Source organism: Podarcis cretensis (genome assembly GCF_951804945.1).
Source record: "Podarcis cretensis genome assembly, chromosome: 7".
NCBI lineage: Eukaryota > Metazoa > Chordata > Lepidosauria > Squamata > Lacertidae > Podarcis > Podarcis cretensis.
In genome coordinates, this window is record NC_137176.1 from 69450099 (window position 1) to 69468600 (window position 18502).

An 18502-nucleotide genomic window follows, 5' to 3' on the forward strand; every position below is an offset into this window, starting at 1 on the left:
TCAATGGAACTTAGTGTCAGGGAACTGACATCGGAGCCAGCAGTGGAGGCAGGGCTCCCAAGCGATGCCGGAGAAGGGCCAAGCAGGGAGAGAGGGAACTCATCGGCTGGGGAAGGAAATCAGCGTAACACCAGGGATAAAGGGGGGTGGTTGGGGGAATCGGAGAGGGGTCTGCAGGACTCTTCGCTGGAGACCAGCGGGGAGAGCACAGGTCCTCCTCTGCCCACACCCACCCTGCGCAGAAGACTTCCGCGCAGGGAAATAGGCGTAGACTTGGCGTCAAAGAGCTTTTGTGCTGGAAGAAGTTTAAGAGACGCCCACTGACAGATTCTGCCAGTGACTGAACAGCCACGAAGTGAAGGGCTGTCCAGTCAGGAAAGGTTTAACCAGTTACCCAGCCAGGAGTGGTGGCAACTTACGCACGAGCAACCCACATACATCCCATTACACTTAGGTATGGCTAACCTGTTCCATTGACTCCAATGGGATCTGGATCCAGTCCTATATAGTTACCCATAAACCTCTGGATATCTTATTTTTTGAATGACTTGAAATTCACCCACCTGATCTTGATATTTTGCATTAAGAAAGTCTCCCATGTTACCAGTCAGCCTTTCACATTTCCCTGTACAACATGGTATAGCTCACTGGAAATATTTTACTAAGCCTAAATTCATCCTTCACCAATGGTGCACACAGGAAAACAAGTAACTTGCTTGGATCCTAAGGGTTTGTCTGAATCAGAGCAAAAAGCAGACGTTGCCCCACTGTTGTTCTGAACCTTTCCCCCTGTAAATGCGGAGTTTCTTGATCCTGGACACTTTGGACTTTCCAAGGATCAGCACACACACCCCCCCTGCATTTAAAGAAGGAAAAGTCCAAGACAAAACTACAATGGGGAGGATGTCTTGTGGACCCTCCTGTATCAATGGGGAGACTGGAGGGTGCAAATCCACATTTTGCTCTAGTGTGGACAAGCCTTATGTCTTGTAGGGACTATCACAAATACATGGTGAGAAGTAAGTGACATTGTTAATATATGTGACGTGGGCAGATACAATGGGCATATCTGGGTAAAGAGGAGAAACAAACCTCCTAGCAACGCAGCTCTATGGCTGCTCTATGATTTTGTCATCTATTTCACAGAGGCAATTATACTGTTCTGTACCTCATCTGTCCAACACAAGCGCCAAGGTAAAACAATGGGAGATAAACTCGGCAAGTTCAGTGCTGGCACGAAGCTATGTGGAAACAGAGTCAAATGGTGTAAAATAAAAGTTTTCCAATAAAACCCGCCATTTCCGTCCTTCCTGCTGACAGCTATATTGCTGGAAGGTGAATATATTAAAGCTGACAGTATTATCAGAGATGGCGGGACTCTTTCCACCCAGATTCTATATAAGTTTAACAACCAGGCATAGGAAGCCCCTAAGAGCCTCTTTAAATATTAAATGCAGAAATTGTTCTTCTGGTTAACGCAGCACCAAAGAGGGACAAACGGCTTTTGCTGACTCCGATAACAGATCCCCTTTAGCTAGCAATGCAGCAGCTGAAAAGTGACATCATCTGCAACAGCAGGAAACGCAGAAATCCTGCTCGGTCTCTCCCATTTCACCCCTCCAGTCTACCATACTGTAAATTCCAGATTAGGCATGAAGCAAGGTGCTCTCGATGAGTCAGTTTCCAGAGCTGCATCGCCCAAAGCGCCTGCAGATTTATACCAACACTTCCCTGCTCCTATTCCGGGGGAAATAAAAGCGAACCCAAATGTATGAAACACAGATCTCTCTGCTTATTAAGACCGATGTGACAAATATATGAAAGTATCCACAAACCATACCACACCTCTAGTGAGTTGTACATATGGGTAACGGAGGACATACACTAAAACAACTCTTTCACAATAAAATATTATAGCATAGTTCCTTGCTGGTTTACACATCATGCCCTGAGGGGAGGCAGAATGTAGGAAAGTGTGTTGGTCTTAAATGGCTCTAAAGGGTGATTAGACAAATTCGTGGAGGTTTATCAATGGCTACACTGAAACTTACATGTTCACAGACTGTATCCCATTGAACACCAGCTGCAGGGTAGCAACAGCAGAAGGAGGCTATTGATTCCATGCACTGCATATGGGCTTCCCAAAGGATGCTGGACTACTAGATGGAGCTGGTCTGGTTCAACAGGACTCTCCTTAAATTCCATTTAAAAAGACATCCAAACGGGGACATCATCTTAACACATTTATAAGGACTAATTCCCAGCTCTGGGATTTTTAGCTGCTCATATTAAAGATGCTATTCTTGAATGACTGGGAAAGAGATTCACCCTTCCTGTGATGGTTTACAAAGCAAAATGCTCTTTGGCAATCAGAAAACAAGTTGGAAATGTCAGAAATTGCAGTCAATGACTTTGTCAAGTGGTTCTATCTCCTCACCCTCCAACCTAGAACGATGATTATTCTCAGTGCTATTTTTGCTGAGGGGCCAGAACTGAGTTCCGGCAAGTTCCGGCTGGGGGAAAAAAAGCCATGATTATTCTACTGCTTCAGTTGCTCCTGGCAGCTACTGAATGACACCCTGGTCTAAGCAAACTAGCAACAACACCATACAGATATCATATTTATCATGATTGGTACATATTTGGCTAGCTGTGACGTCAGAAAGCAAACTGAATTTGCTTGTGCAGTTGTTGCAGGCAACTACAAGAAAAAAGATTCCACCTAAATATTAGGAGATAGGGACACAGGTGGCGCTGTGGGTTAAAGCCTCAGTGCCTAGGACTTGCCGATCGAAAGGTCGGCAGTTCGAATCCCTGTGGCGGGGTGCGCTCCCGCTGCTCGGTCCCAGCGCCTGCCAACCTAGCAGTTCGAAAGCACCTCCGGGTGCAAATAGATAAATAGGGACCGCTTACCAGCGGGAAGGTAAACGGCGTTTCTGTGTGCGGCTCTGGCTCGCCAGAGCAGCGATGTCACGCTGGCCACGTGACCCGGAAGTGTCTCCGGACAGTGCTGGCCCCTGGCCTCTTAAGTGAGATGGGCGCACAACCCCAGAGTCTGTCAAGACTGGCCCGTACGGGCAGGGGTACCTTTACCTTTACCTTTTAAACATTAGGAAGAACTTCCTGACAGTAAGAGCTGTTTGACAGTGGAATTTGCTGCCAAGGAGTGTGGTGGAGTCTCCTTCTTTGGAGGTCTTTAAGCAGAGGCTTGACAACCATATGTCAGGAGTGCTCTGATGGTGTTTCCTGCTTGGCAGGGGGTTGGACTCGATGGCCCTTGTGGTCTCTTCCAACTCTATGATTCTATGATTCCAGCCTGTACTTTATGCAACTATCATGTCTGCCACAAATCGGGTCCTCTCTTAAAGAGGACCCATATTGCAGCAACCTAACCCTGTGTTGTAGGTGGGCACGTTTAGATAGCCACAACGCCCGATTGGTAGGTCCCTTGATGCAGGGTTCAATCAGGCCAATGGGATGCAGGCTAAGTGGATCAAGGGACCTATATATACCTATGCACGTGACCCAGAGCTCCTCTTTCGGTGCGTGCATCAGAATACCCGCCCACCTCGATGGCCCTTGTGGTCTCTTCCAACTCTATGATTCTATGATTCTATATTTAGGGCTTGCGTGCTTGACCTTGCTATGCTGTCATGTGTCGTCTGTCATTGGGACAGGGACATGGCAGGATTTTCCCCCACTTGGCTGATTGGCTGTTGCCATTTGGGTTTTGCCTGCCGCGTAGCAAATCATCACAACTTGTAAGGTTGCAGATAGGCTCTGGTTCAGGTGATAGGGATGGGAGGATGCTCTCGCCATCCCTATGTGAAGGGTATTCCGTTTAAGGAATCCAGGGACTCAATGGTTTGGTCAACCTCTGTGAGGGGGTTGTGCCCATGCCTGAGTCCAGGGGGGAGGGCACTTGGGTGGCGGAGATAGCCTGTTCCCAGATTTCCGCTTATCCAGGTATTCACCCTTGGGTGACCTATGCTGGTGCCCTGGATCAGTGCTATCTGCAATGGTGCAGGGAGCTAGTCGAACCAGAGCCTATGCAACCATTCACTTGCTGTAATCAATAAAGTTGTGGCCTAAATTCTGCCAAAAACCAAAATTTGAGTCACGTCTGAATTTATTTAGGGATGAGGTTTAAAGGTCTCAACACGCAAATGCAGTGGTGTTTCCTGTAGCAAAGTGCAAAAGACAGGACACGTGCTCTTAAAAGCTGCTCTACGTGTATTGGCAACAGACCTATCAGAGCTCTCACACATGGGTGCTTATGGACACATGGCTGTTGTTCATACTCTGCACGTGTGTTTTACAGGAAACAGCAGCATACCAGTTAATTTCTAGGCATGAAATTCTGTGTAAACTGGAGCTATTCTGAGATCGCGATGTCTTGCTCCAGCTGAATTCAATAGGAGAGGATTAATTCAACATAAAAGATACAGATCAATATTGGAATCCTATGCATAACTACTTAGAAATCCCTTAGAGTTTGGTGGGACTTATTCCAGGGTAGAGATGTACAAAATTGCAGTGTAAGGCCCTTAAATGTCTTCAAGCACTTTCCAAACTGGGTATCATTATAAAGAGGGAAGAAGCAAACCCAGAGTCACCAAGAAAATACTGAGACATGAGAACTTCTAATGCACACATAAGTGTTGTGTGAAATGTACTCCACTGAGTCACCTAAATCCAAGCTGGTAATTGCAATGCGTGAACATCATCAATACGACCAGTTTTTAAAAAACCTGTAGCCCATGACCATAGCCCACCAAGTCCAATCTCCTCCAGAAGACATAGTGTATAACTTGGGTTCCATTAAATTCAATGGTTTTTACTAAGGAATGTTCCCCAGGGACTGTGGCATATATCCATAATTTTTATTCTTCTAGGCTGAAGACTGTTTTACTGTGCAAACAATGGAATATGTTTCAGCTTGAGTGCACCATGAAAAAACGCAAACAAATGTACAATACTAAATTTTTTATTTGCTTTGACTCCAACTCTAAGGGGAAAATATGTATGCAAATGAGAGACGAAAACTGAATAGGTCTCCTGTTGCCCATCTCGACACACAGCTTATGTACACTTCCACAAAGTGCTTGGATAGGCTTGGGCTTTTATGCTTGAGTTATTGGTTTGTTTACTTCAGCTAGTGCTGGTCGAAATCTCTTTTCAAGCAACAAGGTATTTCAGACAGACTCTCTAATTCACTCTCTCTGGGATCAAGTGGTCCAGAACAGCCATAACTGTCTTACCAACTAAAGCTGATAAAAGGTATCCCTAGCCACTGTGCCCCTATGTGCTTCAAGTGACAAAGATGGATCAAGGAGCATTCCCAGAAATGCTCAGTGGGGCAAATGTTCATGACATGTCATAGCTCAGAGAAGGCAACAGTGGAGTCTTGGCACCTATGTTCCATGAACTGGCTGCCCTACGTATAATCTCTCCCCAAGTGTATATTTGCAGCAGAAAGATGTGGACAGAGTTCTGATTTGACTGAATGGTCTGCACTCTTCAGACCGTAGGCTGGACATACAATTTATGGATGTTCATCTGTGTTAAAAATTTCCCTGCAAATAGAAAGCCAGCAGGAACCTGTCCCCTTCTGTGCTAGCTTTCTACTCACCAAGAGTTTGTGATATGGCATAGGATTCAACAGCGGTATTCTCCACCTGTAGCCTGATGTAGAACCAATATCTAATGTGGCATTCTGCTGCATGGATACTCAAGACCCACATAAGTTAGCATGAGGAAGTGGGGCAAGGGGGGCAAAATTCTGGAGCCCTGCAAGAAGTTTCGGGATCAGCCACCACAAAACAAAAGAGAACAAAGGAATGATCAGCACAAAACATTGCAGATGAGCCGTAGCCTTACCTAGCACTGCTACCATTGTTAGCAAAATCACAATGTGATTCACTTTCTTTCTTTTATGGAAATACAAAAGAATGCAGAATGCTATTACTGCCAGGACCTGAAAAGAAAAAGCGTAAAAGGCTTAAGTTGCTAAAATGCAGAATAAAAGCTTCAGACAAAATCTTTAACAAGATGTCACATACTTATCTCCCCCTTTAAAGGGATGAGTAAGAGGGGTAACCTCACCACCATTTATCAAACAATTATTCCTATAAACCTTTCCTAAGAAATGTTCACATTTTGCTGTCTAGTTCTCTTACCCTTTCAAGTGCCTACTTTATTTTTACAGCCTTGAAAAGATTTAAAACAAAGGAGAGAGGAGAGAGAGTTCTTGCAGTAATAATCTGGCAAGCAAAGACATCCAGTTTTAGCTATGTATAATCACACTGAGCCACCACTGTATGTAGCAGTGCCATTGTCCAATTGCAACGAGACTACTCTGGTGTAGGTGACTTGAAGATTGCAGCCCAATCTATGGCTTATCTTACTTACCGCTTGCATTAATTACCTTCACTTACTCTTCTGTTCCTTCACCCTCATCAATAAAACTTGGACTGAACGCACAGTTCTGCTCAGAACACCTGCAATGCATTTGTAACTCTGCACTGGTTTTCAATCACTGCCTAGCCAACTACCTGTCAAAAGATTGCATAAAAGAAAAATATACCAGCAGAGTTAATGGTACGCGAGGAGAGGCTGCTTTGCAAGACATTCTGCAGATGGGATTTCCTTAACGCTGCACGCAGACTGGGCTTGCTGCTTCATAATCGCCAGCAACACCCCCACATGCACTGCAGCCCCACTCCAAAGCGGCTTCCATATGGGCCAGAGATTGCTGCTTAGTAGACACATTCCATGGGGTGAATTTCCACTTTCCAATGCAGATGTTGGGATGTGGTGGGTGCTTCTTTGACCTGGAAGCGGTGGCTATGTTAATCATAAAACTCTTTTGCGCTGGTCCTGACCTAATATAGTATTACCTAGTATTCCCTTATGCTAGGTAATACTATTCACCCATCGAGCACTTTTACATAGGAACACAGGAAACTTTTTTATACAGAGTTAGGCCATTGATCCATCTTTTTCTTCTTTGGTGATCCCTCGTAGCTGAGTAAGATTGTCTTCCATAAACATGGTTTTAACAGTGGGTCCCTAAGTGACTGTGGAGGCCAATTCTGGATCCACACATCCTTCCATGGTGGGGACATAGGTTTCCGAGCGGGAGTTGATCATGGTGAGGGTTTGCCAAGCGTGCCTTCCTCTTAGCACATCTCTCCCTTTCATCCTGAGTTTGAGCGTCTTCAAAGGCTGTTCTCCAACTGGAGTGCTCACAGGCCAGTATTTCCTGGTTGTCGGTGTTTATACTACATTTTTTTAGATTTGCCTTGAGAGAGTCTTTAAACCTCTTTTGTTGACCACCAGCATTATGCTTTCCATTTTTAAGTTCGGAATAGAGTAGTTGCTTTGGAAGACGATCATCAGGCATCTGCACATCTAACTTGATATTCTCCATCTAACTTGATATTGTCCATCTAACTTGATATTGTCTACACTGATTGGCAGCAGATCTCCAAGAGTTTCAGACAAGGGTCACTGCAGCCCTACCTGAAGATGCTGAGGAAAACTGAACCTTGGATCTTTTGCAGGCAAAAGAGTTGTTCTATATCACTGAGCTGTTTTGAGTAAGAATATTTGTCCACCAAGCCCTGTTGCACTCTCACGAGCAACGGCTCTCTGATCCTTTTAGCTGGAGATGCATAGGGACCCAGTACTGAGTCAGACCATTGGTCCTACACTGACTGACAGTGGATCTCCAGGGTATCAGGCAGGGGAACTTTCCCAGCCCCACTTAGAGATGCTGGGGATTGAACCAAGGACCTACATGCAAAGAGATGTTCTAGCATTCAGCTATGGCCTTTCCCCTATGGGAAAATACAGTACTACTGATTAGGTCTCTTCTGCAACACAGATGGCACAGGCTTCCTAGTCCCATCTGCCTTCCCTCCCAGCACACAAGTCTTTCTTAAGGAACCCGAGGAAAGGTGGGGAAGAGCCCCCACTATGAAAGGGGGGGGGGACCTTGCTTTTCAACTTTTATTACTGATATATATTTCTGAAGCCTTTTTTTATTTCCTGTGAGTAAGGAGAGTTTGGTAACTGAAAAAGTTTCCTCTTCCTCATTTGCACAGAAAAGCATGTGGTTAGATTCATTTCTTTAAAAAAACAGTTGATTTTAATCATCTGTGTTTTGTTATATGATTACTCTGTTCCATTATGATTTTAGACATCTGTGCTGCATATTCAGTTTTGTTATGGCTTATGGTCAAACAATAAAACCTAAAGAAAATACATAAATAAAACAGCCAATCAGGTATGGGCATTCTTTGGTATCCCAGCTTCCAAATCTGGAACTGTAGGTTTAAAATTCTAAAACTGCCCTCAATCTGTTCAAGTCAATAAAGAGCAGCAAGTTACATTTGGAAACTCCCCTTTTTACTTCTCGCAGAAAAAAAATAGGTCGCCAGTAAATGTTCTGAAAACATGTTCAAATGGGTGTTCTAAGTGCTTCCCTGGACTGCAGCCTACAGCTTTAGAAGGTGAGGAAAGGTATTTATCCCTAACAAGTTCACAATTTTAAGAAAGTTTTTTTATTCATTGAGGAAGAAACGACACTGGACATGTTGGCAGGGCAAAGCACTTGCTTAAAATAATGGGGGTGGGGGGAAGCAGAATAGTGGATATTTTGGCTCCAGGCTTTTAATGACGGCTAGGAAATTGTTACGTGTACTATGGGCTTGCTGGCTTCCCTCTTTTCTGATATGCAAATTTCCCTTTCCTTCCCTTTATAGAACTAACCAAGAAGTTGCAGAGTTGTGCTTTCACCAATCGTATTTTCAAGCCAGAATATGCAACTGAAGTTTGAAACGTTGCATGCTGTTGATCACAGAAGTGATTCTGATACTGCTTTAAAATGCCATAGCATGTTTATGAATGGCAACCATTTTGTGACAGCGCCCACAACACTTTATCAACATTCCAGATGCGTTCACCAGTCCCCAAAGATTAAGGACCTCTGAACAGATGTGAGTAAAGAAACAGTTTTGAGCTACATTTAATCCATCCACCTAGAACAGTCTTTCTCCCACAAAAAAACTAAAAACAAACTCCTCTTGTCTTTCAGGAGTGGATTACAAGACATGAAGGGTCTGTGCTGAACTATACCCTGAATCCTGTGCATTCCTGACTCATAAATCACGTTTTCCACTCTGTCAAGATTCCCATAAACAGGCATTTCCACTCAAAGGCCACCACAAGCAGAGCCTCCCTCTCTGACATCTAGCACATCATGACATGCTTCTAAAAGTATGGATTTACTCTCACCCTTTCTTGAATGCCAGAAAGTCCAAGGCAGCATTTGCAGAGTCAGTTTCTGCAGCTAGTGCAGAATGCTGCAGCATCTTTGGGCCAGCTCTCTCATTTGAGAGCATTTTACATAAAACGTATCAAACCCAAACTTACACTACATGTAGAAAAAAAAGTTTTGTTACACTAGCCTTTAGCTTACTGCGGAAGCGGCCTTGCCTTTTTTTCTATGCTCATTTCCCTATAGTTTGGAAAGGCACTCTTAAATTCACACTCTGTTTGACCCAAGGAATGTGGAAGGAGTAGAAGCTGAAGTAAGCAAACAGAAACATCCTTGACCGAAAGAACAATCGGTTCCCACACGAGAAATACCTGTTGACTCTGCAAACCAAGAGTGCCTGAATTTCCCTGTATAGTGGATGCTCGGGTTGCGAATGAGATCCGTATGGGATGCACGTTCACAACCCGCAGCGTTCGCAACCCACGTCTGCGCATGCGCAGGTTGCGATTCGGTGCTTCTGCGCATGCACAAAGCACGGTTTAGCACTTCTGCGCATGAATGACCGATGAAACCCGGAAGTAACCCATTCCGGTATTTCCGGGTTTCAGCGGTCCGTAACCCGAAAAAACGCAGCCTGAAGCGACTGTAACCTGAGGTATGACTATACTGAGAGGGAACTCATTCTCTGAGTGCTGATCGTTATGTGGTCGAAAATGGTACCTTCCATGCACAACAGGAAAGTAGCAGTGGACTTGTGGAAACGGCAATGGCCACAGAATGCCAAATGACTGTTGCGCAGAGGGGAAGGTGGACTATATTGGAGGATGCTGGAAGGAGGCACATCTGGTTGTGTTCCAGAATCACAGCACTCCTCGCTGCGACGTTTTGTTCTAGACCCCGCTTGCAAACAGCGACTTTTGCATACTGTACTCACCACATAAATCAGGAACTGCCAGTTAACTAAATCATTCTGTATCTTTCTTGCCGTGACTTCCTGGGTAACGCGGGGAGCAAAGGTCACCACCAAAAATGTTCCTGCCATCGTCACAGTTCCACCTTTCAAAATAAATACATGTAGACAAACATGTTGTTCTTCTTATTATTTTTTACAAAACACGTAACTGGAAGTCTCCAGAGCGAACCTTCTAAACAGCAGCAGTTTGATCAAATTTAGGAGACCATGATTATGCACAAACTCCATTTATCTCCTATGACCTGGTCACATTCCAACCACAGAGGCAGCACAATTCTATGCATGTCTACTCAGAAGTCCACCAAGTTCAATGGACTTTACTACCAGGACTGCAGAAATGAGAGCATTTGTTTTCCTGACTATGATTCGGCTGCATATACATCCAAACTGTCTTAGGCAGTTTTACTCATATTACTCCCCAAGTTTACCCATGATATACCAAGTAATATAATCAATGAACTTCCCTTTCTTCTAATTTGGTGGTCTTTCCGTTCTGCTTTGCATGTTTTTGATTCTTGTTGCTTGCATTTTAACTTTATTTGAGAACACAATTCCACAGAATTGTAGAGTTGGAAGGAACCTTGAGGGTCGAGCCCCCTGCAATGCAGGAATCCTGTCCACAGCCATCCCTGGGTGGGCTCAGACCACCAACCTTCTGCTTAACAGCAAGACACACTGACTCATTGAACCATCCTCCTTCTGACATGCTGGTAGTCTCATTGTCCAGTATTTGTGTCTACCTGGTGCAAACTGGTTAGCATCATCTGGTATGCTAACCCTCTGTCATAATACTGCCTCTAGATGCCAGGATGACGTGAAACATTGACACATGCCGGGCCAGGTATCTTAATTGTGGGCTGAGGGTCAATTGGATTAGGGGGAAAGTAAATATCACTGTAATCAGGGATGCAACCGCATATGTAGCAGTTGTTTGAATGCAGAGCTGGTAGTTGCATAGCACAGCTCTGATGCCTTGGGATAGTTACATTGCCCTCCTACCTCTCACCACTAATAGCTACTGCTTCTGCAAGTGGCCAGAACTCTTCCTTAAGCCTGTGGACACAGGGGATTTTCCCAGGCAGCAAGACGTATGCACAGAGCCTTCAGAAAGCACTCTGATATCTCAAGATCACTTCCAAGGGAAGCGGGGAGCAGTGTGAAAATTAATGATCGCAGCACAGGAAAGTGAGGAATTCTGCTCCCCTTCCTTCGGTAGCAGTTTCTTTCTTTACATCACTCGTGGAAGGGCTGTGTGGTAACTGCATTCATTGAAAAGAGGATGTGGGCTTGTGACAGAGTGTTCTTGAACGTGCAAGTGCATACAGACATGTGCTTTTCTTCATGAGTATGTCTTGTGTTCTTCGGTGCTGCCAAATGCCAATTTTAAATTGGTCTATGCGGTTTCTAGGCTGCTTTTTAATTTTATTTCAGAGGTCCCATCCCATAAAAATAAAATAAAACAAATCAATAAATCAATGTGGAACGTGAGTTTCTGGGGCACAGACTACTGCATAGAACATCAATGGGACATAATAGCACACTTGCAATTTAGAGGTGGGGGGGGGAACAATCCCCACAGTGTTCTATATTTATGTATTTGCACAAACCTCCCAACAATCACCGTATCTGCCATGGTACAGCTAACTCCAATGGAATGCAGCAACATTGTTAAAAAACCTCCATGGCAAAGACAAACTCGCAGAAATAAAATAAATCAGCCCAGAACTCTAGTTAAAACATTGTGCAGCGTACAAGGCTGAAGGGGAACATGATCAGCTGAGGGATGAATTCTCCATGTATCACTTGGACCAAATAACTAAATATTATAGGGCTATTGGAGCAGCACTGAATTTCTTTCTCCAAACGCCCACAACAGCTGTGCAATTACCGTACAATCATTACACTAACAGCCTGCATCATTTGCCTGCTTATTTGCGCAGGGAGCCCAGTCATCCTCTTCATTTTGCACGAATGACAGGCACTTCAGACAAGATAGACGTTCCCACACAGATAGCACTTCTGCGTAGGAAAAAAGTATGCAAATCGTCACTAGGGATGGGTGAATTCTGTCAGTTTTGGTTATTCCCTGTTTCCTGTTTTTCTAATCTGAAATTCACATACTAGTTCACAATTAAAACAAAAACAAAAACCAGCCTCATGAAAACCCACCGGCCTTTTAGTGCAAATATCCCCTACTAAACACAATTTTTGTCTAACATACACAGGTTTTGGAAACAGTTATCTGCAATACAGTGCATTTTGTATGTTATTTTCACTAATATATATCATACCTTCCTTCCTTCCCTTCTTCTTCCCCTTTTTATTTTCCCCTAGTCTCCTCACTGGCCCAAATAGGACTAATTTAGCCAGCTAGCCCTGGTGATCATCTAATGTTTATTGGATGGATTGAATTTATTGTTATTCACGTTTTATACTGTATTTTATGCTGTTTTTTGTTGCATCAATTAAGTGTTTTAAATTTGTTGTTAGCCACCCTGAGCCCGGTTTTCTGAACCGGGAAGGGTGGGGTATAAATAAAAATTTATTTATTTATTTACTTACTTACTTACTTACTTATTTTGAGGTCAAGCTTAGTCGTAAACTGATCTGGCTGCTTTGAGCCCTCCACATCAACAAATGACCTCTGTGACACTTGTTCACAAGCAGTTGATGGGAAGACCTTGTCTAACAACAAGTGGACAGGTAACACTGCTAGATGTTGCTACGGAATTTGAAATTGATCCTTCACCCACCAAACTCCCAGTTAGAGAGCCTCTTGCTTCACTGAGTGACAATGTCATAAGGGATCTGTCTACTGATCAGGCATATGGGTACTGGATCATACAGGCCATAAGGACAGGGAAACCTTCCCATGGATTTGGCCCTTCTTGAAATTGGTCCAGTGAGCCATTCAAGGTGGTTAACAACAGCAAACAGGTTTTGCTGCATATGGGTTCCAGAACATGGCTTTAAAGGCAAATCCCGCAACAACTTAAAGGCTGTTAATAGAATACATCATTTGTGTGTAGTATCCCTGCTGGTTCAACAGCAAAGTAAAACACTCCTTGAGTAGAAGGCTCACACCACTTCTTGTTTCAGCTGTGGTGAGTTAGGCTGCAAAAGAAGGCTGTGGTAGATGCTGTTTTGACAACTGCCTGGCGTTCAGCGTGGTATGCATTCAGCGAAATAATCCATACACTCTCATGCTCCTATGACAATGAGAAGAGGAGAGCTGGTGTCCAGAAGATCATTGACCTGAGGGGCAGAGATGATGAAACACTGGGAGATCTTTCTGTATGTCTAGAAAGACACCTTCTGTCAACACCAGTGCTTTGTCCCTGTTGGAGCTGATAGACTGGTCTAACAGGATATATGAACCTCCTTTGACATGTAAACTTACTACAGAGGAAGTAGAGAAGTTCACTGACGAGCCCATGCAAATTCCACAGTGGCCTCTATAGAGAGGTGTGTGAAACAAGTTGCAGAGGCAACAGCCAGGGTAAGGTAAAGGTAAAGGGATCCCTGACCGTTAGGTCCAGTCCTGGACAACTCTGGGGTTGCGACACTCATCTTGCTTTATTGGCCAAGGGAGCCGGCATACAGCTTCCGGGTCATGTGGCCAGCATGACTAAGCCGCTTCTGGTGAACCAGAGCAGCGCACGGAAACACCGTTTACCTTCCCACCGGAGCGGTACCTATTTATCTACTTGCACTTTGACGGGCTTTCAAACTGCTAGGTTGGCAGGAACTGGGATTGAGCTATGGGAGCTCACCCTGTCGCGGGGATTCGAACCGCCGACCTTCTGATCGGCAAGTCCTAGGCTTTGTGGTTTAACCCACAGCACCACCCGCGTCCTGGGTGGCGCTGTGGGTTAAACGGCCAGGGTATATGGACATAAAAAGTGTGAGGGCTAAATCAGGCCAAGAAGCAAGTCGGAGGCTGATGTCCAAGAGCAAATCAAAGCAAGACTTAATGAAACTTATTTAAATTTCTTATTAGCCGATGTCATTAGTTTCTAATGTTGTTTTATGATTACAGTGTATCCTTAGTAGCATGTGCTTTATGCAGGGAAACTAAAAATTTTACAGCATTACCCAACATTTTCAGAAGGTAAAATTAAAATTATTTGGTTTTCCAAGAGTAGTTGATGCGCTTTTTAATCAAATGAAGATTTGCCATGCTAAATGTTGTCAAGTCACAAAAATAATAGCATATTTGAATTCCTCACGCCCCCAAAACATATTTTTAAGACCCCTCACTGAATAAATTTGCAAAAACCAAGTTTCACCCCTTGAATTGACACATCCCATTGTGGTACACCCATCCATAATCTTAGTGGAGACAAAGACCAGAATGGGCTGACTTGTCTGCCCAGCTGGTTTCCTGAATTTGGTGCCAAAGCTTTTTATTGGGTGAAGGTTAGTGAGGGAAAACAATACTTTTCCCAGGAATACATCCTAGTGTTCTGGTTGAGTTTTAGAGCACACGAGCAGAACTATGACTATGGACAGCTGCTGTGGGAATAAGCATTGTGACAAAGTTTGAGAATCACAGCCATCTCAAATATGTCAACAACATTTATGCAGCAATTGGCCAGAGTAATCTCAAATGCCAAAAATAGCTATAGACTCATTGTCTTACATAAAGCAACCAAAATATCTGCTGGAACTAGTCACATATCTAATAAACGAACCGTAGAGCAAGGCAGATTTAATTTGCAAAAATGTTTTTGAGGCAGACATAAAGTCCAATGTTTTGTGCAACTGAGATCATGTGTGCCAGCAAAACATTGCTGAAATGCTCTTGGAAATAACCAAATCAGTATAAAAGGAACAAACAGTTACTATTTTTTAATGTTATAAAAAAGAGCTTGTGTGCAAATATCAACATTAAAAGAGCTGTGAGCAGAATGATCAAGCAATTAGATCATGTCTTGTTTTTGATAGGACTCCTACTGTTGTCAAACATATCAAAATATGTAAAATATTGAAGTATTATCTCCCGATTTAAAAACTGGAAGCAAAAACATGAGCATAAACAGAAAATGCCCATTTAATTGATACAGACAAAAGTCTACCTAGGACAGCCCAGCCAAGAATGAGACTCTTAATCTCATGGTCGTGGGTTTGAGCCCCACATTGGGTAAAAGTTTCCTCCATTGCAGGGGTTGGACTAGATGACCCTTGTGGTCCCTTCCAATTCTACAATTCTATGAGTCTATGATTGGAACAGGAACAAAACTTACCAGAAAAAATAGATTCAATGGACTGTGGGGTTTAAAATCCAGGCTTGCATAACATTTTTTGGAGCAAAACTCGACCCTGCCTATTATTAAAACTATGTTCCAACCTATTTTAAAATAAGTGTATTTATCTTCAGCTGACAAATGTTGGGGGCATAACTATATCTTGCTATTCATGCAGCATTATTTCCCTTATCAAAACAGCACTCCAAGAATTAGACTGGCAGGAATCATTTACTTACCTAATATACCTTCGGATCTTATGTACTCTTTTAGGAATAAGACAGAAATAACTGCACTACCTGGGGAACAAACAGTCATTGTTAAATGTTACATAATAAGAGAATATATTAAAGATGATGAAGTCGCCTGTGATAACATTGCTTAACAATAATAACAAGAAAAGAACCCATTTGCCTCCACATCAGCAATATAATCCTGGCAAATCCTGGTGCTGGAACTAGACTCCTAGTTTATTTCCACACACTTTAAAAAAAATAATCCCATGGTAAACTGGCTACAACCCAAGAGACAGGGCTTGTGAAAGGAGCGCTCTCCACAGCACATCCCTCAAACACTCTTATTTGGGGGCTTTTAAACTGCCACCAGTACTACCCACTTCTCCTTTTGTATACATAACTTGGGCACTCTCCTGGCAACAAATGGTGGTGGAGTTTCAACAGTGCCTTCCACATGACTTTACAGGCTTTGATATGTGCCATTTCCGCCATGATTTCTGCTTCTTTCCAACTCTAATCCCTGCCATACATGGACAGGGGCATTGTGGTTCCCATTGCTCAATAGAATTTAATGCCCTTTTATTGTGGTCACACCACAAGAACATTCTTACGAGACCTTGTTAGGTGGTACACAGAGGTGATACGTATACGCGTCACAACAGGGATATGAATTATGCACCATGGGAAATTCCTTTCAGGCAGTATCTCAGCCCCACAGAGACTTGCTTAATTTACAAATGAAGTGGTTAAAATCCTGAAGTAGTACCTATAAACAGCACAGACAAATATCCTGGTGCAACTCACTACCCGATGGGCTTGTGTTGCATTTGTAGCGAGTTTTTTCTCTGACGGAACATTTAAAAAAGTTTCTGCTGTTCTCAAAAAAATAAAAGTAAATCTAGCATATTTCCATTTTGTCAATGACCCATAGAAACAGCCAATGAAGAAAATGGCATTTGCAGCAGAAAACTCACATATGGTTCTTCCAAGCATTGCAAAACATTTGTTAAAATCAGTGTCCTGTTTCAAATGCTGTCAAGGGATTAAAAAGAGATAAACAGGAGTGTGTACACTTGCTTCATCAGCAGGAAACCTCCCCCTGAGGACACATAACTTTCTTCTCCCTAGAAATAATTTAAGTATAATTGCTATAATGAGCTACTGGGGGCTGTATAAATTATGACGAGAGGATAATAATAGCAAAGGTCTTTTTAAAATGCACTTAAGAAACCTATCAACTTAAGATTACCATTTCATGTGAAATATTAGGATGACAGCTTTCATGAGCAGAAAGTGCTAGTATCCAAGCAACATCTTGTAAAACTGCAGCTCTCTGACTGAAAAATAGCGTGCGTGTGTTGAGGCAGGGGGAAATGAACCCACCTAGAATATAAATTACTTCTCTCAATGATGCCTCATGGTGGTAGACTTCTGTCTCACTGGTACCACTTCAGACTGTGGTTGGGGAGGGATGGGGAACACATGACTAAATGCTCTGGTATGAAAAACAGCCCCCACACTGGGAGAAAGGGACAAACTTCCCCCCTGAAATTCTTTTACTCTGTGTGGAAAAACTAGGCCTGAAACTGATGCTGGGTCTTTCAAATATCACCAAGGTACCGAGACAGTTGCTATAACGATTATCTAACTGACATAAGGTTTATTTGCTCAAGCATTTCTGTCCCCCGACACAAAAAAGTACCCTGTGCTGAATTGCAGCTACTTCAGTCTATATGGAGCTAGTCATTTGCACCCGGTTGCCATGCAGTGCTTTGACTTAACTGTGACATAGCAAAAAGCAGAATTTGGCTTGGTACAGGCTGAAGCAGTCAGATATCATCTCAGAATTGGTTTTTCCCACAGCTGTCACAGCTGGAATTAGTCATGAGAACTCATCTTCATCATAGACACTAATGACATCTGAAAAGGTGCTATTCAGACACAAGAGGAAGCTATCAGCAGACTTTGGGAAATCTTGATGTATGTAGGTATGCAGCATATATTTAAGGGGGGAAACCCTTAAGGTAGTGGTGAACTCAAAACAGCCCCATGAGGATGACACATGCTCAGCAGAAATGCTGTTCCACTTGGGGAGGGGAGAGTCAGAAAGCTGAGGGTCAAAGGAAATGGAATATCCTGGCAAAGGGCATGACTGGATAGAACAGGCAAATTACACTTTTTTGTTGTGGGTGCCAATTGTTTCTCTCTAACAGGCCTATCAATATTTTTATGCCATATATGAAGTCATCATAGAATGAAAAGTTCATGCAATTGAATCTGTGCTGATCCCGGGGGGAAGGTTACCGTTGGCGTAGTCAAAGTCCGGTCCTGGGTCACTAGCCTGGAATCAGTCCACAAGGAGCGGGGCGAGGTCCGAAGTGGGAAGCCGGGCGGGGACAGGAGCACTGAAGAGTCAGGTCTGGGTCCGGGCAGGAACAGGTACTCAACAACGACGTTGCTCCCACAACCTGGGACCGGGCTGACTGGCCTTTATCTGTTCTGAGGCCAGGGGCGGTCCCGGCCCCTAGGAGACCCGCCTCTCTTGGCCTTAAGGCGAGCACTCCTCCTGGGAGAAACCAGTTCCCTTCGCCTCTCTGCCCTGAGCCTCTGCAGTTCCGGAGAGGCTAAAGGGTTACTAGGCCCAGGGGGAGACTCACCTGCAGGCACTGAGTCCTCAACCACCTCTGGAGCCAGAGTGGGATCACCTGGTGCCTGCTCCTGAGGATCCGGCACAGGTGCAGGCGCTTCAGAATCAAGGCCCTGC

General features: G+C 43.8%; 1 protein-coding gene across 3 annotated transcripts in view; it reads right to left on the minus strand.

The window, feature by feature from the left end:
* NIPAL2 (NIPA like domain containing 2) overlaps positions 1 to 18502 on the minus strand; it is a 40974-nt gene that overhangs the window by 12070 nt on the left and 10402 nt on the right. For 2 of the 3 annotated variants that reach the window (XM_079984752.1, XM_079984751.1), the window contains exons 4-6: positions 15742 to 15801; positions 10218 to 10339; positions 5881 to 5977 (exon numbers count right to left, since the gene is read on the minus strand). In XM_079984752.1, coding sequence (XP_079840878.1) covers positions 5881 to 5977; positions 10218 to 10339; positions 15742 to 15801 — 279 coding nt within the window. The remainder of the gene's footprint in view (positions 1 to 5880; positions 5978 to 10217; positions 10340 to 15741; positions 15802 to 18502) is intronic. The other variant, XM_079984753.1, reaches the window with a different exon arrangement.